The 26,056-nt window shown below is 39.9% G+C and overlaps 1 protein-coding gene across 1 annotated transcript in view; it reads left to right on the forward strand.

Moving 5' to 3' along the window:
- LOC133539587 (uncharacterized) overlaps positions 1-26,056 on the forward strand; it is a 198,440-nt gene that overhangs the window by 59,007 nt on the left and 113,377 nt on the right. The window contains exons 3-4 of the mRNA XM_061881608.1: positions 16,382-16,540; positions 22,657-25,037. Of these exons, the coding sequence (XP_061737592.1) occupies positions 16,382-16,540; positions 22,657-25,037 (2,540 nt within the window). The remainder of the gene's footprint in view (positions 1-16,381; positions 16,541-22,656; positions 25,038-26,056) is intronic.

The raw sequence follows: 26,056 nt of genomic DNA on the forward strand, positions 1-26,056 counted from the left end.
GAGAGGGTGAGTGACATTCATATGTTGTCAATATTCAGTGTTTTATCGTTCATAGTTAATATTGTAAATCACACAGTCTTTATTTTCACGTACATTCTGGGTGTCTCATTCAGTATAAAATGAGACACTAAGTTTAAAACTTAGTGATGTATCAGATACATCAGATTGTGGGTGTTTTTTTTCTATCTTTCGCGTTCATATTTCGCTGTTTGTTGCATTTTTGTTGCGTTTCGCTTGATTGTTAAGTTAAGTTAAAGTTAAAGTACCAATGTCAAATATATCAATCGAGAAGGTGAGTTACGTTCATATGTTGTCAATATTCAGTGTTTTATCATTCATAGTTAATATTGTAAATCACACATTCTGTATTTTCATGTACATTCTGGGTGTCTCATTCAGTGTAAAATAATACACTAAGTTTAAAATTTTATGATATATCAGATATATTAGATCATAGGTGGGGGTTTATTACCCTTCACTTTCATATTTCACTGTGTTTGTTGGATTTTTGCTGTGTTTCGCTTGATTCTAAATATCGATGGAGAGGCTGTGTGACGTTTACATGTTGTCAATATTCAGTGTTTTATCGTTCATAGTTAATATTGTAAATCACACATTCTGTATTTTCATGTACATTCTGGGTGTCTCATTCAGTGTAAAATAAGACACTAAGTTTAAAGCTTAGTGATATATCAGATATATTAGATCTTAGGTGGGTTTTTTTTACCCTTCGCATTCATATTTCACTGTTTGTTGCATTTTTGTTGCGTTTCGCTTGATTGTAAAATAATATCGATGGAGAGGGGGTGTGACATTCAATGTTGTCAATATTCAGTGTTTTATCGTTCATAGTTAATATTGTAAATCACACAGTCTTTATTTTCACGTACATTCTGAGTGTCTCATTCAGTATAAAATGAGACACTAAGTTTAAAACTTAGTGATGTATCAGATATATCAGATTGTGGGTGGTTTTTTTTCTATCCTTCGCTGTGTTTGTTGCATTTTTGTTGTGTTTCGCTTGATTGTTAAGTTAAAGTTAAAGTACCAATGTCAAATATATCAATCGAGAGGGTGAGTTACGTTCATATGTTGTCAATATTCAGTGTTTTATCCTTCATAGTTAATATTGTAAATCACACAGTCTGTATTTTCATGTACATTCTGGGTGTCTCATTCAGTATAAAATGAGACACTAAGTTTAAAGCTTAGTGATGTATCAGATATATCAGATTGTGGGTGGTTTTTTTTCTATCCTTCGCTGTGTTTGTTGCATTTTTGTTGTGTTTCGCTTGATTGTTAAGTTAAAGTTAAAGTACCAATGTCAAATATATCAATCGAGAGGGTGAGTTACGTTCATATGTTGTCAATATTCAGTGTTTTATCCTTCATAGTTAATATTGTAAATCACACATTCTGTATTTTCATGTACATTCTGGGTGTCTCATTCAGTATAAAATGAGACACTAAGTTTAAAGCTTAGTGATGTATCAGATATATCAGATATATTAGATCTTAGGTGGGGTTTTTTTACCCTTCGCATTCATATTTCACTGTTTGTTGCATTTTTGTTGCGTTTCGCTTGATTGTAAAATAATATCGATGGAGAGGGGGTGTGACATTCAATGTTGTCAATATTCAGTGTTTTATCGTTCATAGTTAATATTGTAAATCACACAGTCTTTATTTTCACGTACATTCTGGGTGTCTCATTCAGTATAAAATGAGACACTAAGTTTAAAACTTAGTGATGTATCAGATATATCAGATTGTGGGTGGTTTTTTTTCTATCCTTCGCTGTGTTTGTTGCATTTTTGTTGTGTTTCGCTTGATTGTTAAGTTAAAGTTAAAGTACCAATGTCAAATATATCAATCGAGAGGGTGAGTTACGTTCATATGTTGTCAATATTCAGTGTTTTATCCTTCATAGTTAATATTGTAAATCACACAGTCTGTATTTTCATGTACATTCTGGGTGTCTCATTCAGTATAAAATGAGACACTAAGTTTAAAGCTTAGTGATATATCAGATATATTAGATCTTAGGTGGGGTTTTTTTACCCTTCGCATTCATGTTTCACTGTTTGTTGCATTTTTGTTGCGTTTCGCTTAATTGTAAAATATGTCAATTGAGAGGGTGAGTGACATTCATATGATGTCAATATTCAGTGTTTTATCGTTTATAGTTAATATTTGAAATCCCACATTCTTTAATTTCATGTACATTCTGGGTGTCTCATTCAGTATAAAATAATACACTAAGTTTAAAATGTTATGATGTATCGGATATATTAGATCATAGGTGGGGGTTTTTTACCCTTCACTTTCATATTTCACTGTTTGTTGGATTTTTGCTGAGTTTCGCTTGATTCTAAATATCGATGGAGAGGCTGTGTGACATTCATATGTTGTCAATATTCAGTGTTTTATCGTTCATAGTTAATATTGTAAATCACACAGTCTGTATTTTCATGTACATTCTGGGTGTCTCATTCAGTATAAAATGAGACTAAGTTTAAAACTTAGTGAAGTATCAGATATATCAGTTCATAGGTGTTTTTTTTTTACCCTTCGCGTTCATATTTCGCTGTTTGTTGCATATTTGCTGCGTTTCGCTTGATTCTAAATATCGATCGAGAGGCTGTGTGACATTCATATGTTGTCAATATTCAGTGTTTTATCGTTCGTAGTTAATATTGTAAATAACACTATTTAAGATTGTAAATCACAAATTCTTCATTTTCATGTACATTTTTGGTGTCTCATTCAGTATAAAATGAGACACTAACTTTAGAACTTAGTGATATATCAGATATATTTGATCGTAGGTGGGGTTTTTTACCCTTTGCGTTCATATTTCACTGTTTGCTGCATTTTTGTTGCGTTTTGCTCGATTGTAAATAATATCGATTGAGAGGGTGAGTGACATTCATAAGATGTCAATATTCAGTGTTTTATCATTCATACTAGTTAATATTTGAAATCCCAGATTCTTTATTTTCATGTACATTCTAGGTGTCTCATTCAGTAAAACAATTTAAAATATTCCATTCCGTTTTTTAAGGCGGCCTGTTATAACGTTTTTAGCATTAAATCAGACATTATTTTGAGATGTTGTATTAGTGTTCCTAAAAAATAGACATACCTGCCCCCCAGGCCCATTTTTTTCCTCTGAATTTGGCCCCAGAGTCAAAATAATTGCCCAGCCTGGTTTAATTTCCCCCAGGGATCAATAAAGTACTTTCTATTCTATTCTATTCTATTCTATTCTATAAGAAGACATAATACAGTTTATCCACGTACTGAGTCTGCCTTTCTCTCCAGAAGAGGGTGCAAGTGCTCTAACTACAGCAGGGGTGTCCAAACTTTTTCCACTGAGGGCCACACTGAAAAATCAAAGCAAGCGGGGGCTATTTTGATATGTTTTTATTTAACAATACAATATATGTGTAAAAATATACATTCAGGCCTCCACTCAGGTTTGATCCCAGGGACCCCAAAAGATTTTGGTCAAAAAAATATTGAAAATGTGTCATTATTTTGTATTATTGTTATTCAAGGTTTAAATCAGTAGATCAACATTAGGTCTATCTGTCAATATAACATTTTTAAAGATTTAAGTTGTATACCCTTTTTGTCAAAGACAAAGAAAAAAACACAAAATATGCAATAGTTTCCCCCAATAGAATATTAAAGTGGAATATTTGAGATGATAGAATAATTGGAGCCTTAGAAATATCAACACATAACACCATTGATTTCAATTAATTATTATTTTTTTAGCAATGACACAAAAAAAGTTGCAGTAAAATAATTGTGGATCCAAAAGGGTCCTAATCATTAAAAATAAAACACTTTTTTTTTTTTTTTTTTTTACGGTTTACTTTAAACACAATCGTCTTGAGATCAACTTCAGACCCATCTGTCAATTATAACTTTTATTGTTGTTTGTTTGTTTGTTTGTTTTTATCAAGCCCTTCTTTAGAAAAAAAAAAACAACTTTGTGTTTTATATGGCAAACACAAAATATGGAACATTTTCCCCCAAAAAATATCTCAAAGTGGAATATTTAATGTGACATTGATTTTGATTATTTTTTTAAAGAAAATAGCAACCTGCATGGCCGCTTTGTGTTATTAGAGTAAACATTGCAACATTTTCTTGTCATATTTAGTCTTTTATACCACTTTTTATGTTTTAAATTTTTATTAAACATATTTTTAGAATGTGCTAAAGGCCGTTAGAAAATTACCCCCGGGCCGCACTTTGGACACCCCTGACCTACAGTAACAGTCAGCCTGAATAAAAAGTCAATTGTACAAACCCTGTTTCCATGTGAGTTGGGAAATTGTGTTAGATGTAAATATAAACAGAATACAATGATTTGCAAATCCTTTTCAACCCATTTTCAGTTGAATATGCTACAAAGACAACATATTTGATGTTCAAACTCATAAACTTTTTTTTTTTTTTGGCAAATAATCATTAACTTTAGAATTTGATGCCAGCAACATGTGACAAAGAAGTTGGGAAAGGTGGCAATAAATACTGATAAAGTTGAGGAACGCTCATCAAACACTTATTTGGAACATCCCACAGGTGTGCAGGCTAATTGGGAACAGGTGGGTGCCATGATTGGCTATAAAAGCAGCTTCCCAAAAAATGCTCAGTCATTCACAAACAAGGATGGGGTGAGGGTCACCACTTTGTAAGCAAATTGTCGAACAGTTTTAGAACAACATTTCTCAACGAGCTATTGCAAGGAATTTAGGGATTTTACCATCTACGGTCCGTAAAATCATCAAAAAGTTCAGAGAATCTGGAGAAATCACTGCACGTAAGCGATTATATTACGGACTTTTGATCCGTCAGGCAGGACTGCATCAAAAACCGACATCAGTGTGTAAAGGATATCACCACATGGGCTCAGGAACACTTCATAAAACCACTGTCAGTAACTACAGTTGGTCACTACATCTGTAAGTCCAAGTTAAAACTCTACTATGCAAAGCAAAACCCATTTATAAACAAGACCAAGGAACGCCGCTGGCTTTGATGGGCCCGAGCTCATCTGAGATGGACTGATTTAAAGTGGAAAGGTGTTCTGTGGTCTGACAAGTCCACATTTCAAATTATATTTAGAAACTGCGGACGTGGTGTCCCCCGGGACAAAGAGGAAAATAACCATCCGGATTGTTATAGGCGCAAAGTTGAAAAGCCAGCATCTGTGATGGTATAGGGGTGTATTAGTGCCCAAGGCATGGGTAACTTACACATCTGTGAAGACACCATTAATGCTGAAAGGTCCACACAGGTTTTGGAGCAACATATGTCGTCATCCAAGCAACGTTATCATGGACGCCCCTGCTTATTTCAGCAAGACAATGCCAAGCCAAGTGTTACAACAGCATGGTTTCGTAGTAAAAGAGTGCGGGTACTTTCCTGGCCCGCCTGCAGTCCAGACAGGTCTCCCATCAAAAATGCGTGGCGCATTATGAAGCGTAAAATATGTTGATTGATTAAAGCTCTACATAAAACAAGTATGGGAAAAAATTCCACTTTCAAAGCTTCAACAATTACTTTCCTCAGTTCCCAAACGTTTTTTGAGTGTTGTTAAAATAAAAGGTGATGTAACAAAGTGGTGAACATGCCCTTTCCCAACTACTTGGGCACGTGTTGCAGCCATGAAATTCTAAGTTGCTTATTATTTGCAAAAGAAAATAATGTTTATGAGTTTGAACATCAAATATCTTGTCTTTGTAGTGCATTCAACTGAATATTTACATCTAACACAATTTCCCAACTCGTATGGAAACAGGGTTTGTAAAAAAAAATAATCCTTGTTAATGTGCGAGTCATGTTTGTTTACTCCATGTCAATCAGAAACCTGTTCCCCCCGAAATCACCATGATCTTTTTTGACTCTTCCTGTTAGGCTTTTGTACCTTTGTGCCAAAACCCATTTGCAAACAATCTTGCTTTACCACATAGCAGCGTAACAGTAATGCAAATAAATGAGAGTAGAACTGCATCGAGTAATCCAGGAGCATCATTAAAAAGTAACAAAAAAAAAGTAAGCAGTCATTTTGTTGTGATTGACTGCCGACTGATCTAAAGAGAAAATTAAAGACATAAATGTATTTTTTTTATAAAGGTGTGTTGCAATTTAATTGAGCTTAATTCCGTACGCTGTTGAGTTGTTGCTTTCTATTTCACAAACTGGCTTCAAAATATGTGCATAAACTCTAAGTGCACTTTGATTGTTGTCTCGGCGTTCATTCAGTACTTGGTGACGTATCCGTCACAGGAGGAAGAATTTGGGCTGACACGCCTCGTGGACAGGTGACAAGCTGCTGTCATCAGGGCTCAGCGAAACATCCAGAAGTACTCAGCAGAATTATCGCATTAGTCCGATTTCTACTGCTTCCATGGTAAATACGAGGGTTGACAACTCAAAACGTCCATATCGGACGAAAAATACAAAAAAACTAATCCGTCTGTAGCCGCAAAAACTGAAAAGCTTTATATAGATATATAGTGGTGGTCAAAAGTTTGCAAAGAACATACTAGCATGGCTCTCTTGAGTTTCCAATTACCGTATTTCCTTGAATTGCCGCCGGGGCGTTAATTAATTTAAAACCTCTTCCCACTCCTGCACTTATCAAAGGCATGCGGTAAAAGTAAGCATGTGCTTATTACTTTAAAACCGCTTCTCACTCTGGAACTTACCAAAGGCATGCAGTAGAAATTTGAGTGCAATGTAAGCCTGGACCTTAAAGGGGAACATTATCACAATTTCAAAAGGGTTAAAAACAATAAAAATCAGTTCCCAGGGGCTTGTTGTATTTTGTGAAGTTTTTTTCAAAATGTTACCGGTCCCGGAATATCTCTAAAAAAAAGCTTTAAAGTGCCAAGACACTGTTCTTTTTCCTGTGACGTCACACAGTGCTGCCAATACACACAAACAATGGCGAATACCACAGCAAGATATAGCGACATTAGCTCGGATTCAGACTCTTATTTCAGCGGCTTAAGCGATTCAACAGATTACGCATGTATTGAAACAGATGGTTGGAGTATGAAAGTATTGAAGAACAAACTGAAGCTATTGACGCTATTCATAGCCATAGCATGGCCGAATAGCTGCGTTAGCATCGCCGGTAAAATGTGCGGACCAAACGATCAGGACTTTCGCATTTTGTGATAATGGAGCAACTTAAATCCGTCGATTGGTAAGTGTTTGTTTCGCATTAAATGTGGGTGGAAGGAAACGTAATATCGTTGCAAATGCATCTGCAGGTTATCCATATATCTCTGTGCCATGTCTGCTTTAGCACCGCCGGTAAATAGCATGTTAGCATTGATTAGCATAGCATCGATTAGCTGGCAGTCACGCTGCGACCAAATATAGTAAAAATAATGGATTAGATTTATATGGCGCTTTTCTATTGTTATACTCAAAGCGCTCACAGAGAAGTGGGAACCCATCATTCATTCACACCTGGTGGTGGTAAGCTACATCTGTAGCCACAGCTGCACTGGGGTAGACTGATTAGCACATAAGTCAACATCAACAAAACTCACCTTTGTGATTTCATTGACTTTATCGTTGCAAATGCATCTGCAGCTTATCCATACATCTCTGTCCCATGTCTGTCATCGCCGGTAAAATGTGGAGACACTCCGGCACATTCAATGGGGGTCTGGCGGCAGACACTTTGGCATCTTCGGGCCAGTGGTGCAACTTGAATCCCTCCCTGTTAGTGTTGTTACACCCTCCGACAACACACCCACCAGGCATGATGTCTCCAAGGTTCCAAAAAATAGTCAAAAAAACGGCAAATAACAGAGCTGAGACCCGGTGTTTGTAATGTGTTGAAAATGAAAATGGTGGGTGTGTTACCTCGGCGACGTCACATTCTGATGTCATCGCCTCCAGCCCGATAAACAGAAAGGCGTTTAATTCGCCAAAATTCACTCATTTAGAGTTCGGAAATCGGTTAAAAAAATTAATGGTCTTTTTTCTGCACCATCAAGGTATATATTGACGCTTACATAGGTCTGCTGATAATGTTCCCCTTTAAATCCTACTGAATAGCTCTTAATCTTCTTCCTTTTTCACGATTTCAAGTTCTCCCTCTTAAAATGATGACAGAGGTCTGTAATTTTCATCATAGGTACACTTCAACTGTGAGAGACAGAATGTGGAAAAACAATTCACATTGTAGGAATTTTAAATAATTTATTTGTAAATTATGCTGAAAAATAAGTATTCAAAGCTCTCACTGATGGAAGGAGGTTTTGGCTCCAAATCTCAGGATACATGGCCCCATTCATTCTTTCCTTAACACGGATCAATCGTCCTGTCCCCTTAGCAGAAAAACAGCCCCAAAGCAGGATGTTTCCACCCCCATGCTTCACAGTAGGTATGGTGTTCTTGGGATGCAACTCAGTATTCTTCTTCCTCCAAACACAACAAGTTGAGTTTATACCAAAATGGATACATGGATGATATAGCAGAGGATTGGGAGAATGTCATGTGGTCAGATGAAACCAAAATAGAACTTTTTGCTTGTTCTATGTTTGAACAAAGAAAACAATCTGAAGTTGTCTTTATCTGTAAGTTATCGTGCTGTGATTTCACCAGTCCGGCCCACTTAGGTGTAGATTTTTTCCATGTGGCCCCCCCATCTAAAATGAGTTTGACACCCCAGGTTTAAAGAAACGTTACCCTGTCCTACCTAACCTTGCAAGCAATTCAATTGTTTTTATTTTTTTCCTGCTCCTGTAGAAAAAGACAGTTTTACGTATGACATAAACCAGGGGTCGGCAACCCAAAAAGTTGAAAGAGCCATATTGGACCAAAAATACAAAAACAAATTTGTCTGGAGTTGCAAAAAATAAAAAACCATATTACATACAGATAGTGTCATGAGATATAAATTGAATTATGAGGACTTAAAGGACACTAAATGAGCTCAAATATAGCTACAAATGAGGCATAAGGATGCAATATGTACATACAGCTAGCCTAAATAGCATGTTAGCATGGATTAGCTTGCAGTCATGCAGTGACCTAATATGTCTGATTAGCACTCTACATAATTCAGGGGTGTCAAACTCAAATACAGAGTGGGCCGAAATGTAAAACTGAACAAAGGTTGAACAAATGAACCTTTTAATAGGGACCCAAACAAGTTTTGCATTAAATATTGAACAAGCAAGGCTTATATAACTTTAAAGTGACATGCAAAATCCAGTTTCAAATAATAATGATAATAATAAAAAATATCAATGGCATATCAAATAAAATTTAAATAAAAATTGAGTGCCTTTTTTCTATTTGCGGCCTTCTGAGGTAAATATCAAAATTAACTTTTTCCACAGGCTAATAATACATTTGAAAATAAAATAACAATAATGAATAAATCAAACATTTAAACCTTGAAGTAGCAACAGAAAGTGCATGAATAAATTGTTAATTATTGCTCAGTTTGCTACACTGATTTGCTTTAACACTGAATATGGAACAAGCAATACTTATATAACTTAATAGTGCAAAATCAACTTTCCAAAAAAACATCAATGGTAAAATAAATACAATTTAAATAAAACATTTAATGCCTCTTTTCTATTTGCAGCCTTCTGAGGTAAATATCAACATTACATTTTTCCACAGGCTAATAAATCTTAAAATAAAATAACAATGAGATGGGTGAGGTTGGGGTGCATATTGTAGTGTCCCGGAAGAGTTAGTGCTGCAAGGGGTTGTGGGTATTTCTTCTGTTGTGTCTATGTTGTGTTACGGTTCGGATGTTCTCCCGAAATGTGTTTGTCATTCTTGTATGGTGTGGGTTCACATTGCGGCGCATATTTGTAACAATGTTAAAGTTGTTCATACGGCCACCTTCAGTCTGACCTGTATGGCTGTTGAGCAAGTATACTGGCATTCACTTAAGTGTGTGTATAAGTCGCATATATTATGTGACTTGGCCGGCACGCTGTTTGTATGGAGGAAAAGCGGACGTGACGACATATTGTAGACAACGCTAAAGGCAGAGCCTTTTAGGCACGCCCCCCAATATTGTTGTCCGGGTAGAAATCTGGATAAATTCGGGAGAATGGTTGGAAAATCGGGAGGGTTGGCAAGTATGAGTTTAAGCGGTGAATGCAGTGTTACAGCGGCAGACGCTGTATAGTACCGGCAGGCCAGCTCTAATGTTGATTTGATATTGCCTCAAGGGCCAAATTTGGCCCGCGGGCCAGAGTTTGACACCCATGACATAAGTCAATAACATCAACAAAACTCACCTTTGTGCATTCATGCACAACATTATAAGTTTGGTGGACAAAATGAGACAGAAAAAGAAGTGGAATAAATCACGTCTTAGAAAGTCGGAGAAAGTTATGCATGTAAACAAACTACGGTGAGTTCAAAGACCGCCAAAATTAGTAGGACAAAACGGCGCTTGCCAAATACTCGAAACAGTGAAGCATGTTTAATATAAACAGTGTGCTTTATAGCAATTAGGGAGGTTTGTGTCATGTTTGTCCTCCTACAGAAACCAAAATAAAACAGATTAGCTTTTTGTATTTTTTTTTGCATAAGTACAATAAAATAACTAAATTGCATCACTATTAAATTGTTTAAAGCAGGGATGTCAAACATGCGGGCCCTCAGGCCGGATCAGGCCCTTGAACTGGTTTTACCCGGCCCATGGGTAAAAATGAGCGGAAGTTTTTGAATGAAAGAAACTGTTGTTCTAAATGTGTCCACTAGAGTTCACAATAGCAATTCTTTGTATCTTTGTAAATGATGCTACATATGTAAACAAAAAAATAAACCAAATGATGTTAGTGCACCAAATTAAAACAAAAAATATGTGTTTTTCCCCCTCATCATTTCCATTTTTCATATATTTTTCATATAAAGAGCCGCGGGTTGCCGACCCCTGACATAAACGAATGAGTAAAACTGTAATTAAATGGCCCAACAGTGTCTAGGCCAAGACAGGAAGCACATGCTCACGAGCCACAATGGCGCCCGTTAATAGAACCTATTTAAGTGGGAGGATAGCATACCTGAGTTAAATTCTAGACTGCACACCATCCTTGTAATCGTTATTGTTTGTAGATACTGAGTAAAAGTTGGGTGGAATAATTAATTAAGATACAACATTTCCTAAACGTTTTGCTGCTGGTTTTTAAGAGATCATGTTCCTTTAGTCTTTGTTGAGGGTGGAGCAGCGTGAAGTGCTTGGAATGAAGACGGTCAACTCATTTTTGTTGTGTAAAAATCTAATAAGAGTTGCGCTTCGAATGGCTCGGGTTATGTAAGATACTCGTGCTTTTCACTGGAAGGGAGTCTCGATTGAAGTCTTGCGATAAACTCGGAGAGTACTGATAGCAACCAATGCTAACCCAGTTTCAATCAATCAATCGATACAAATGTTGGGTATGTTCTGACCGAATGGGACTTCAAAGAAGAAATATTGGCTGAAAAACGGTACAATCGAATGTACTACAAACGATTAGAGTAGTTTTATGAATTAATATAATGATAGTTATCACCTTGGAGAGTGGACTGGGTTAGAGTGTCTGCCCTGAGATCGGTAGGTCGTGAGTTCAAACCCCGGCCGAGTCATACTTAAGACTATAAAAATGGGACCTGTTGCATCCCTGCTTGGCACTCAGCATCAGGGGTGGGGTATTGGGGGTTAAATCGACAAAAAGGATTCCCGGGCGCGGCCACCGCTGCTGCTCACTGCTCCCCTCGCCTCCCAGGCGGTAACAAAGGGATGGGTTGAATGCAGAGGGTAATTTCACCACACCTAGTGCGTACGTGTGACTATTATTGGTACTTTAACTTTTTGGCGGTATCTCCTTCCAGCTCCTTCTCCGTCAAACAGCAGTTTTTCCATATTTTCATGGATAAATGGTCACTTTTGGGATATTATTTAAAGGCCTACTGATGACATTTTCTTATTCAAACGGGGATAGCAGGTCCATTCTATGTGTCATACTTGATCATTTCGCCATATTGCCATATTTTTGCTGAAAGGATTTAGTAGAGAACATCTAAAGTTCCCAACTTTTGGTCGCTAATAAAAAAGCCTTGCCTGTACCGGAAGTAGCAGACGATGTGCGCGTGACGTCACGGGTTGTGGAGCTCCTCACATCTGAACGTTGTTTACAATCATGGCCACCAGCAGCCAGAGCGATTCGGACCGAGAAAGCGACGAGTTCCCCATTAATTTGAGCGAGGATGAAAGATTCGTGGATGAGGAAAGTTAGAGTGAAGCACAATAAAAAAAAAAAGGCGACGGCAGTGTGAGCGATTCAGATGTTATTAGACACATTTACTAGGATAATTTTGGAAAATCCATTATCTGCTTTTTGCAGATGATGTGGTCCTAGTGGCTTCATCTGACCGGGATCTTCAGCTCTCACTGGATCGGTTTGCAGCCGAGTGTGAAGCGACCGGAATGAGAATCAGCACCTCCAAGTCCGAGTCCATGGATCTCGCCCGGAAAAGGGTGGAGTGCCATCTCCGGGTTTGGGAGGAGACCCTGCCCCAAGTGGAGGAGTTCAAGTACCTAGGTGTCTTGTTCACGAGTGAGGGAAGAGTGGATCGTGAAATCGACAGCCGGATCGGTGCGGCGTCTTCGGTAATGCGAACGTTGTACCGATCCGTTGTGGTGAAGAAGGAGCTGAGCCGGAAGGCAAAGCTCTCAATTTACCGGTCGATCTACGTTCCCATCCTCACCTATGGTCATGAGCTTTGGGTCATGACCGAAAGGATAAGATCACGGGTACAAGCGGCCCAAATGAGTTTGGGTCTCTCCCTTAGAGATAGGGTGAGAAGCTCTGCCATCCGGGAGGAACTCAAAGTAAAGCCGCTGCTCCTCCACATGGAGAGGAGCCAGATGAGGTGGTTCGGGCATCTGGTCAGGATGCCACCCGAACGCCTCCCTAGGGAGGTGTTTAGGGCACGTCCAACCGGTAGGAGGCCACGGGGAAGACCCAGGACACGTTGGGAAGACTATGTCTCCCGGCTGGCCTGGGAACGCCTCGGGATCCCCCGGGAAGAGCTAGACGAAGTGGCTGGAGAGAGGGAAGTCTGGGTTTCCCTGCTTAGGCTGTTGCCCCCGCGACCCGACCTCGGATAAGCGGAAGAAGATGGATGGATGGATGGATGCTTATTGTGTGAATAGTGTTTTAGTGAGATTATAAAGTCATACCTGAAAGTCGGAGGGCTACGGTGAACGCCAGTGTCTCTGAGAGAAGCCGGAGCCAAGATCACAGCTGCCTTTTTGACAGCTACAGGAGGAGTTCGCATAATCCACTCAAGTCTCCGGTAAGAGCCGACTTAATATCACAATTTTCCCATCCAAAAACTTGCTGGTTGACGTAGAGAAACATGTTCGCTTGACCGCTCTGTGTTAAAGCTACACAACAAAGAAACATCGGCTGTGTCTCGGTGCTAAAGGCAGCTGCAATACACCGTTTTTCCACCAACAGCATTCTTCTTTGACGTCTCCATTATTAATTGAACAAATTGCAAAAGATTCAGCAACACAGATGTCCAAATTACTGTGTAATTATGCGATGAAAAGAGACGACTTTGTGGTGCTGGGCTAATATGTCGCCTCCAACCAATAACGTCACAAACACGCGTCATCATTCCGCGACGTTTTCAACAAGAAACTCCGCGGGAAATTTAAAATTGTAATTTAGTAAACTAAAGCGGCCGTATTGGCATGTGTTGCAATGTTAATATTTCATCATTGATATATAAACTATCAGACTGCGTGGTCGCTAGTAGTGGCTTTCAGTAGGCCTTTAGAATAGAATAGAATAGAACAGAATGTTCTTTATTGATCCCTGGCGGAAATTCAGCACCACAGTTCGCTCACAATAAGCAATAATAGTAATAAATAATATATGACATATATTATATATATTGTATATATAATATATGAATAATATAAATATATTCTACATTTAAGTGCAGTCAAGGAACTTATGTATTATACAGTCTGATGGCTGTCGGTATGAAGGACCTCCTGTGTCGTTCCGTGTTACATTTTGGGAGTCTGAGCCTTCCACTGAACGTGCTCATTCTCTCCACAAGGTCCGAGTGTACTGGGTGGGGGTGTGTTGTCCGTAATGTTTATGAGTTTTGCTAGACTTCTCCTCTCTGACACCACCGCCAGAGAGTCCAGCTACGCTCCCACCACGTTACTGGCCTTTAATGTCCTTGACTGCCATTACCAACTCATTCTGCTTCAGTATGGTGCGGACCCGCATTCCAACTGAAGTAAAATTATATTTATATAGCGCTTTTTCTCTAGTGATTCAAAGCCCTTTACATAGTGAAACCCAATATCTAATTTTTACATTTAAAGCAGTGTGGGTGGCACTGGGAGCAGGTGGGTAGAGTGTCTTGCCCAAGGACACAACGGCAGTGACTAGGATGGCGGAAGCGGGGATCGAACCTGCAACCCTCAAGTTGCTGGCACGGCCACTCTACCAACCGAGCTTCACCAAGTCAGCGACATGCTCGGTCAAGTTTCTTGATTATTTTTTATTTGGTTTGATACAATGAATATCAACCATTTCTTCTCCTAATCACTCACTCTCTTTGTTCCCATTGTTGGAAAAACAAAGTTATGTCGGTCTCTAGCAATGGTTGTCAATATTCAGTGTTTTATCCTTCATAGTTAATATTGTAAATCCCACATTCATTATTTCCATGTACATTCTGGGTGTCTCATTCAGTAAAAAAAATTGAAATTCCATTCCGTTTTTTGAGGCGGTCTGTCATAACATTTTTAGCATTCAGACATTATTGAGAGGTTTTGTATTAGTGTTCCTAAAAATAGATATACTGGCCCCCAGACACATTTTTTCTCTAAATTTTGGCCCTCCTCCAAGGCAAAATAATTGCCCAGGCCTGAGCTATAAGTCAATGCTAGCAACATTAACTATTTTTTTTTAGAATTGGTCTAATTCAACAATTCTAAAAAAAAAAATCCCAGATTTCCCGTTAATTCCCGATTTTCTGGGACTTTTTTCCCCATTTAAAATTAATTGGCCATTTTTAAAAGTTTCACCATTTCCACATTTGTCAACCTTTTCATACCATTCCACCTTCAACACATTCCACCATCTTGGAAATTAAAAAAAAATTCCACGATTTTCCAGTACTTGGATTCACTAGCAGTTTCTACGCATATCGCCATTCGGGAGATGGGGGCGGAAGGTTTGAGTTATGAGGTGGGGGGCGGGGTTTAGTGGTAGCGGGGGGGTGTATATTCTAGCGTCCAGGAAGACTTAGTGCTGCAAGGGGTTCTGGGTATTTGTTCTGTTGTGTTTATGTTGTGTTACGGTGCGGATGTTCTGCCGAAATGTGTTTGCCATTCTTGTTTGGTGTGGGTTCACAGTGTGGTGTACCAGTGATAAAGTTGTTTATACGGCTACCCTCAGTGTGACCTGTATGGCCGTTGACCAAGTATGCCTGGCATTTAGTTATGTGTATTTAAAATCTGCATATATGATGTGACTTGGCCGGCACGCTATTTGTGTGGAGGAAAAAGCGGGCGTGGCGACAGGATGTACAGTAGAGGAGGTTAAAGGCCCTGCCTTTAAGGCACGCCCCCAATATTGTTGTCCGGGTGGAAATCGGGAGAATGGTTGCCCCGGGAGATTTTCGGGAGGGGCACTGAAATTCGGGAGTCTCCTGGTAAAATCGGGAGGGTTGGCAAGTATGCCATGGGGAGGCTGGTAACCTGTATTTATGCTTTCAACCTAAAGTATAACAAGCCGAGAGACTGCTCGGGTTCCGAAAAACTTGTAAGCTAAGTTGTTTGATTACCTTATTCTGCTACGTTAGACGACAATATGGTTTTCTACACCAGAATTCATCTATTTAATAAACTTCAACTTCATCTTTTTCCAGATTTTGGTGTGCTCTACCTTCCGCATTTTTCATCCGATTCAAACCGTCTCAACTTCAAATTGTTCAACCTATTCGGGAATGGCGGGTTTTCCCTTGAAATATTCCAAAAATTCATAGATTTCCCAGAATTCACAGTTTTCGGGGACATTTTTTCCCATTTAATATGAATTGGCCATTTTTCAAACTTTCACCATTTCCACATTTTGCAACCTATTCATACCATTTCACCTTCAACACATTCCACCATCTTGGAAATTCAAACTACTGTTGTTCCCAAGTTAAAAATAAATCCAGGATTTTCCAGAATTCCTTTGTTACTATTTGCATGAGCTCCTTAACACATTATCAGTCAGACTATATTAAAAATAAAACAGATAAGGGTTGGCATTAATGTGTCCGTTTGTTTATTCCTATCCCACAGACCCAAGAATTGAGCTACTCCGAGACAGATCTCAGTAAGCCCAAAAGGTTTGCCACCTTTTCCTTCGGCCTTCTGAAAAAGAAGAAAAAGAAGAAAGAAGAGAATATATCCAGGAGCACTTTTGGCCTCCACAGCCCTGACGTGGAAGAGTGCGATGAGGTAACAACGTCCAATTACTTGTTTTCAGTCGGTATCTCAGTCTAATTGGCCACTGTGTTGTACCAATGTTCCAAAGTTGTAACTTGCCAAAGAATGCAACAGATTATAGGAACTTGGCAAAGGGAAAGAAAGCAAATGAATGTCATTCAGAATTTTATATTAACTATCTTTTTTTGATGAAAGTCCATCAGTCTCTGGCAAATTTGTTCAAACAGACCCTTTAAGGTGGGGTGCCAAAAAGTGTGTGTTTTGCAGTAGAAACACCAACAATTGTGTAGCATTATAACCCAAACTGAACTGTACTATTTAGTAAAAAGTGGGTTTCGTCACTAGACAGATCAATTTTTTTCCTACCATTAATTGGGGTTGCGCAAAAAAGACATTCAACCTTTTTGAAAGCAAGAGCTACTTCTTGGGTACTGATTAATGCCAAGGGCTACCAGTTTGATACACACTTAAATAAATTGCCAGAAATAGCCAATGTTCTCAATTTACCTTTAATAAATACATCTCTATATATGAAAAAAATGGGTATTTCTATTTTTTTCCCGTTTACGGAAGGTTTTTTGTAGAGAATAAATTATGAAAAAAACACTTAATTGAATGGTTTAAAAGAGGAGAAAAATTTAAATTAAATTTTGAAACAAAGTTTATCTTCAATTTCGACTCTTTAAAATTCAAAATTAACCGAAAAAAAGAAGAGAAAAACTAGTAGCTAATTCGAATCTTTTTGAAAAAATTAAAAAAGTAATTTATGGAACATCATTAGTAATTTTTCCTGATTAAGATTAATTTTAAAATTTTGATGACATGTTTTAAATAGGTTAAAATCCAATCTGAATTTTGTTAGAATGTATAACAAATTGGACAAAGCTATATTTCTAACAAAGACAAATCATTATTTCTTCTAGATTTTCCAGAACAAACATTTTCAAAGAAATTCAAAAGATTTTGAAATAAGATTTACATTTGATTCTACAGATTTTCTAGAGTTGCCAGAATATTTTTATTTTAATCATAATAAGTTTGAAGAAATATTTCACAAATATTCTTTGTCGAAAAAACAGAAGCTAAAATGTAGAATTAAATTAAAATGTATTTATTATTTTTTACAATAAAAAAAATAAATTTTCTTGAACATTGATTTAAATTGTCAGGAAAGAAGAGGAAGAAATTCAAAAGGTAAAAAGGTATATGTGTTTAAAAATCCTAAAATCGTTTTTAAGGTTGTATTTTTTCTCTAAAATTGTCTTTCTGAAAGTTATAAGACGTAAAGTAAAAAAATAAATGAATTTATTTAAACAAGTGAAGACCAAGTCTTTAAAATATTTTCCTGGATTTTCAAATTCTATTTGAGTTTTGTCTCTCTTAGAATTAAAAATGTCGAGCAAAGCGAGACCAGCTTGATAGTAAATAAATGCAATTAAAAAATAGATGCAGCTCACTGGTAAGTGCTGCTATTTGAGCTATTTTTAGAACAGGCCAGCGGGCGACTCATCTGGTCCTTACGGGCTCTATTGGCAGAGCCAATAGAGTTTTAATATCATCATTGTATCGTGACACATCTCTAACTGTTTTACGCAAATCTGACCTTGACAAACGAACGTAAGCGTCCTTGACGATATGTAACATTTTTGCTAGCGATTCATGTCCCTCCACAATGCAAAGCCACTTCAAAGTCAGTAATCCTCGCTTCCACGGCGGCAAATTAACTACCTTTCTTGCAATCCCTGGAAGACAGGTAAAATCTAAAGAAGCTACGCTAGAGTCTGTAGGAGCAAGCTAGAGCTCTTAAATGTAAAGATACAAATACCGACTTTAACGATAAATACCAAGTATAGTATCGGAAAATGGTCAATATTACAGTGGTTTTATCAATATTTTTTATCGTCAAAAATTATCGTATTTTTTTACAAATTCAGGAAGTAAGTCCTTGGACATAAGAGGGTTTTAAGGGCAAAAAATATACAATTTGAATCATGGTAAATGGGTTATACTTGTATAACGCTTTTTTTCTGCCTTTTTTTTAAAGACCCAAAGCACTTTGACACTATTTCCACATTCACCCATAACCAATTGTAATTTAAAAAAAAAACATTTAATTGATATTTTTACAACACCATCCTGCATTTTTGTCTGAAAAAAGTAACCTTACAAAATGATCTTAAAGATTTCAGGTATCAACGTTGAATACAGGCCCTGTAACTACCTGGTATCAAATTTGCAGTATCACCCCAAAACTAATGTAAAGTAGCCAAACAACAAAAGAATAAGAGCTTTTTTTTATTTGAACATAGGATTATCCATCCATCCATCCATCTTCTTCCGCTTATCCGAGGTCGGGTTGCGGGGGCAACAGCCTAAGCAGGGAAACCCAGACTTCCCTCTCCCCAGCCACTTCGTCTAGCTCTTCCCGGGGGATCCCGAGGCGTTCCCAGGCCAGCCGGGAGACATAGTCTTCCCAACGTGTCCTGGGTCTTCCCCGTGGCCTCCTACCGGTTGGACGTGCCCTAAACACCTCCCTAGGGAGGCGTTCGGGTGGCATCCTCTTCTGGCTCCTCTCCATGTGGAGGAGCAGCGGCTTTACTTTGAGTTCCTCCCGGATGGCAGAGCTTCTCACCCTATCTCTAAGGGAGAGGAAACTCATTTGGGCCGCTTGTACCCGTGATCTTATCCTTTCGGTCATGACCCAAAGCTCATGACCATAGGTGAGGATGGGAACGTAGATTGACCGGTAAATTGAGAGCTTTGCCTTCCGGCTCAGCTCCTTCTTCACTACAACGTCCGCATTACTGAAGACGCCGCACCGATCCGCCTGTCGATCTCACGATCCACTCTTCCCTCACTCGTGAACAAGACTCCTAGGTACTTGAACTCCTCCACTTGGGGCAGGGTCTCCTCCCCAACCCGGAGATGGCACTCCACCCTTTTCCGGGCGAGAACCATGGACTCGGACTTGGAGGTGCTGAATCTCATTCCGGTCGCTTCACACTCGGCTGCGAACCGATCCAGCGAGAGCTGAAGATCCCGGTCAGATGAAGCCATCAGGACCACATCATCTGCAAAAAGCAGAGACCTAATCCTGCGGTCACCAAACCGGAACCCCTCAACGTCTTGACTGCGCCTAGAAATTCTGTCCATAAAAGTTATGAACAGAATGGGTGACAAAGGACAGCCTTGGCGGAGTCCAACCCTCACTGGAAATGTGTTCGACTTACAGCCGGCAATGCGGACCAAGTTCTGACATTGATCATACAGGGAGTGGACCGCCACAATAAGACAGTCCGATACACCATACTCTCTGAGCACTCCCCACAGGACTTCCCGAGGGACACGGTCCAATGCCTTCTCCAAGTCCACAAAGCACATGTAGACTGGTTGGGCAAACTCCCATGCACCCTCAAGAACCCTGCCCAGAGTATAGAGCTGGTCCACAGTTCCACGACCAGGACGAAAACCACACTGTTCCTCCTGAATCCGAGGTTCGACTATCCGACGTAGCCTCCTCTCCAGTACGCCTGAATAAACCTTAATAAACCTTACTAAACCTTACCGGTATAGATAAATGATATTACAGCAGAAAGTAACCAGATATTAACAGTAAATTAACAAGAGGATTAATAATAGTTTGGAGAAAACAATACAACGGGAAAATGACGCAATATGTAGTACAGGACAAAAGTTTGGACACACCTTGTCATTCACAACACAACGGATGGTCCCAAACCTGTTGATGAAGCAAGACATTCCACTAATCAACCCTGATAAGGCACACCTGGGAAGTGAAAACCATTTCAGGTGACTACCTGTTGAAGCTCATGGAGAGAATGCCAAGAGTGGGCAAATCATTAGAGAGAGCAAACGGTGGCTATTTTGAAGGAGTTAGAATATAAAGCATGTTTTCAGTTATTTCACCTCCACATGTGTTCATTCCTAGTTTTGATGGCTTCAGTGACAATCTACAATGTAAATAGACGTGAAAATAAAGAAAACGCATTCAATCAATCAATCAATGTTTATTTATACAGCCCCAAATCACAAATGTCTCAAAGGACTGCACAAATCATTACGACTACAACATCCTCGGAAGAACCCACAAAAGGGCGAGGAAAACTCACACCCAGTGGGCAGGGAGAATTCACATCCAGTGGGACACCAGTGACAATGCTGACTATGAGAAACCTTGGAGAGGACCTCAGATGTGGGCAACCCCCCCCCCCTCTAGGGGACCGAAAGCAATGGATGTCGAGCGGGTCTAACATGATACTGTGAAAGTTCAATCCATAGTGGCTCCAACACAGCAGCGAGAGTCCCGTCCACAGGAAACCATCTCAAGCGGATCAGCAGCGTAGAGATGTCCCCAACCGATACAGGCGAGCGGTCCATCCTGGGTCCCGACGAGCGGTCCATCCTGGGTCCCGACTCTGGACAGCCAGTACTTCATCCATGGTCATCGGACCGGACCCCCTCCACAAGGGAGGGGGGGACATAGGAGAAAGAAAAGAAGCGGCAGATCAACTGGTCTAAAAAGGAGGTCTATTTAAAGGCTAGAGTATACAGATGAGTTTTAAGGTGAGACTTAAATGCTTCTACTGAGGTAGCATCTCGAACTGTTACCGGGAGGGCATTCCAGAGTATTGAACGGGAAGGTGTTTCTAAACTTTTGGCTTGTAATGTACGTCAGCCAAATTAGGAGTTTTTGTTCCTATCGTTTCCCTACCAAATAATAGACTGGGTTACATACAAACCTTGTTTCCATATGAGTTGGGAAATTGTGTTAGATGTAAATATAAACAGAATACAATGATTTGCAAAACCTTTTCAACCCATATTCAGTTGAATGCACTACAAAGACAACATATTTGATGTTCAAACTCATAAACTTAATTTTTTTTTGCAAATAATAATTAACTTAGAATTTCATGGCCGCAACATGTGCCAAAGTAGTTGGGAAAGGGCATGTTCACCACTGTGTTACATCACCTTTTCTTTTAACAACACTCAATAAACGTTTGGGAACTGAGGAAACTAATTGTTGAAGCTTTGAAAGTGGAATTCTTTCCCATTCTTGTTTTATGTAGAGCTTCAGTCCTTCAACAGTCCGGGGTCTCCGCTGTCGTATTTTACGCTTCATAACGCGCCACACATTTTCAATGGGAGACAGGTCTGGACTGCAGGCGGGCCAGGAAAGTACCCGCACTCTTTTTTTACGAAGCCACGCTGCTGTAACACTTGTCTTGCTGAAATAAGCAGGGGCGTCCATGATAACGTTGCTTGGATGACAACATATGTTGCTCCAAAACCTGTATGTACCTTTCAGCATTAATGGTGCCTTCACAGATGTGTAAGTTACCCATGCCTTGGCCACTAATACACACCCATACCATCACAGATGCTGGCTTTTGAACTTTGCGCCTATAACAATCCGAATGGTTATTTTTCCTCTTTGTTCTGGAGGACACCACATCCTCTGTTTCCAAATATAATTTGATATATGGACTTGTCAGACCACAGAACACCTTTCCACTTTGCATCAGTCCATCTTAGGTGAGCTCGAGCCCAGCCAAGCCGGCGGCGTTTCAGGATATTGTTGATAAATGGTATTGGCTTTGCATAGTAGAATTTTAACTTGCACTTACAGATGTAATGACCAACTGTAGTTACTGACAGTGGCTTTATGAAGTGTTCCTGAGCCCATGTGGTGATATCCTTTACACATGGATGTCGGTTTTTGTTGCAGTACCCCCTGAGGGATCAAAAGTCCGTAACATCATCGTTACGTGCAGTGATTACTCCAGATTCTCTGAACCTTTTGATGATATATTAGGCTTAATTATTCATTGATTGATTGATTGAAACATTTATTAGTAGATTGCACAGTACAGTACATATTCTGTACAGTTGACCACTAAATGCTAACACCCGAATACGTTTTTTCAACTTGTTTAAATCAGGGTCCACGTCACCCATCCTTACAGTGAATGTGTCCCAAGCTACCAAAATAGGCTCAAACTAAGCCAGCCTAAAATCACGATCGAGCATTTTGTCCACTGGATTATTTTGACTCATAAATGCAAATATCAATTTTTCACTGCTTTTATTGTGATCCTCCATAGAACCCTGCAGACTTCAGTCAGGTGGATGAGGATCAGGCCAGAAGAAATGCAAAGCTCAGCATGTCCCAGCCGGTGCTCGACACCAGTGATTCCTTCGATATCCCTTCTCCTCCTTCGATCCATTCGAAGTTGTTAGAATCCTACTTCGCTGCCTCAAACCGGACCCCAGTCACTCACACGGCCATAGTAGAACCTCGAGAGCCTCTAACAAGCGACTCGGACTTTCGTCTGCATCAAAATGCTCAAACGGCACCGACTGCAACAATTCCTGAGATGCAACAAGATAACAAAGTTCCTTCAGAGAATAAAAACAACATTCTTGTCAATGACAACCAATCTGAATCAGTCTACGAATCGGTGTGGGTAGATTGTGTTTCTCCCTCTGAAGAAACAGCCCCGAAGCAGGATCAGACTGAATTGTCTTGCTCAGATTACAAAGCAGTAAACATCAACTCATCTGCTACACACTTTGAAGATCAGTCTGGAAACAGCAAAGTATCGATCGCAGAACCCATCAGTGCACCGCTTTCTTATGAAGCAGATGCCCCAGACGCACCTTTTGGTCAAACTCCAAAAAGTCAACCCTCCTTGGCTTATACTGACAGTGATGTTCCTCCTCTGCCAGAGCCGGTTGCTTACACAGAACCTGTTCTGGTCCGACAAGAGGACTTATTTCCTCACATTCAGCAATCCATTCCAGACTTTGCAGAAAAGGTCCCAAAGCCTTTGGCTGATGAAAAGCCTGATCTCCCTGTCAACCGAGATGAAGTTTATGGAGCTTTGTACGAGTCACTGTTCCCACAAAGTTTCACCTCGGAGATTATGTCTTCTCTACCGACCAATCACGTTGAAACCTCCCCTGGTACAAGAACATTCAAATCGGAACAAGTTATGATTGAAACCCAAAGAGATGAACATTACCCCAGGCTGTCAACTTCAAGTGTCACCGATAGAATAGATAACGCGTTCACGGTTTTCAACGAGCCGTTCTCCCGCCAGAGGTTTTCCTCTTACAATACCCCTACAGCCTCCGAGGCTCCGATGACCACAAATATCCCCCACAGCTCTTCCTCTTCTTATTCCTATTCGGAAGTAGTTGACAACAACCCTTATCCAGTCCACATCCATGCAGACATCAACTCAATCAGCTTCCGTCCTTTTGAAGAGAAACCTATTGCTTCAAACTCTGCCCCTCCTGTTTCTGACCACGAATTATCCCAAGGGACTGACACTCAGGTTACTGCCCCACTAGGAAGGGCGATTCTAGTCAAAGAAATAGTCTCCAACAAGAATAGCGCAGACTCTGGTCCTTCCTCATTGATGTCAAATGAAATGACCACAGAGAAAGGTCTTGGAAAGAAAATGGACACAGCTGATAGTCCTCCTGAACTCACAGAGGGTTATGCTGTTCCTAGCAGCCCCGTGTATCTGAGCGTTGGATCGGATGTTGGGAGTGCCATGGACATTTATTACAGCGCAGAGGAGGACAGCTTGGACAGTTTGGATGAGCAGACGTACACTATGGATAGAATAGAAGAACGTTTTCTGGGACCCTCAAGAGTCACTAAATTTGAGGAGTACCCACTGGAGAAGGAGACCGAAAGGACCGTGGATATTGTGGAGCTACATGGGGGAAACAAGGAGACAGAAGAGGTGTGTGATCTCCAGGTTGATAAACATAAATTACTGATAATCCAGAGGGATGAATTTCAAGTGCCAGAAACAGGTGGACCCGAGTTTTTTCAAGTTAAAGACGAAAGTATGGAGGGGACACAGTTTCCTGCCAAAGCACTGCCGCCGATAAAAGAAGAGGAGTTACTGGTCAATCCGGTTCTGCAGGTGAACACACAGATGGTATGTGAGTTTGCTGCACCCTCCAGCCACCCGCAGGGGGAGGGGACTCGTGGAAACTGGATCGAGGTCATCGACACAGGGAGGAAGCCCCCAAGTCAGGAGTTCCGGTATCTGCCAGATAAAGATATGCAAAGTAAGAATGTATTCAGGACCGACGTGAACGAGGAAGACTTAAGGACATCCGAATTGAAAAAGAAAGAAGAGAGACTTTCAACAACCGTTGAAAAAACGAGCCCCGATACCACAAATGTGGAAAGAGCCGTCCCAGAGAACTCGATCACGTTGACGCACGATGCTGAGCTGCAATCAGCAGCGTTTGCAGTCGAGCACAAAAGGGCTCATCGGGAGCGCGAGTGGGTGGATACCATTTCTGAGAGCGCGGAGAGAAACTTGGCGAGGCAAGAACAGGTGGCAGTAGAGCTGTCAGACCTCAAAGCTAACACACACCAGCCTGACAAGGAAGCCCCGGAGACTCTTTTGGAGAGACGGCAGCATCCGCCAGACCTCCCGGCTGATCTCAAACAAAGGTAAGTGCCAAAAAACAATCACGAGTAAAGCCGAGGCTTAACAACATAAATAATTACTTAAGTATGCAGTCTTTTTTCAATTTCCTGAAGGAACTCTCCTGAAGGAATCAACAAAGTACTATGTATCTGTGGTCCGTAGGTTTGCTTGATTGACAGCTTGTTGTCAAGTAAAAGTGGAAGCGTTTTGGTCTCCTCAGTCTTAGCCAAAGAGGTATACTCTTACACCTGCTCCGGTCCCTTGCAGCCAAGACAACCGGCCGTGTGTGGCCTTTCCTTCTCAGATTACTTTGCGGTCATTGGATAAGGCCTGGAACTGTGGCAACACTTCCCGTCATAAAGACTGTCTGTAATCTGTGGAATTTCAACACAGCGCAGGTAATGAATGTCCCGTGTGCGTCCACCTCAGTGCAGGATCAGAGCAGTCTGTCTGGATATATGGAATGGAAGGCACATGTGTGGTGAGGCAGAGCGTCATAATTAGAGAATGTTGTATCATGCACATTATGACTTTCATTTCCATTTTTTTTCGTTTATCAAAATCAAACATAAACAATCAAAACCACATTAGCAGAAATAAGTATGCATTTATAACATCGGCCTCCTATTCACACAACTACAATATGGGTTGTTCAACTTAGGAGAGGAATAAAATAAACAAAAAAATAAAGAATAGTCTTACCCAAAATCATCTTTTTTTTATCATTAAAAAAATAAATAAAAATAATTTCCCCCCAGAAATAATATCTTATATTCATGATGATTTTTGATTTTGATTTTTTTTTAAAGATTGTTTTGCATTGTTTTGTTCCACCATCTACTTCAGGGGTCCCCAAACTACGGTCCGCAGGAAGTCCCAAGTTAAAAGACAAAAATAATATATATACACACACACATGTATGTATGAATGTATATATATATATGTATATATATATATGTGTGTGTGTGTGTGTAGGTGTATATACAGTATATCCATGTGTAATATGTATATATATATCTGCACACACACATACACACACAAA

Source organism: Nerophis ophidion, linkage group LG21, assembly GCF_033978795.1.
Source record: "Nerophis ophidion isolate RoL-2023_Sa linkage group LG21, RoL_Noph_v1.0, whole genome shotgun sequence".
Taxonomy (NCBI): Eukaryota; Metazoa; Chordata; class Actinopteri; order Syngnathiformes; family Syngnathidae; genus Nerophis; species Nerophis ophidion.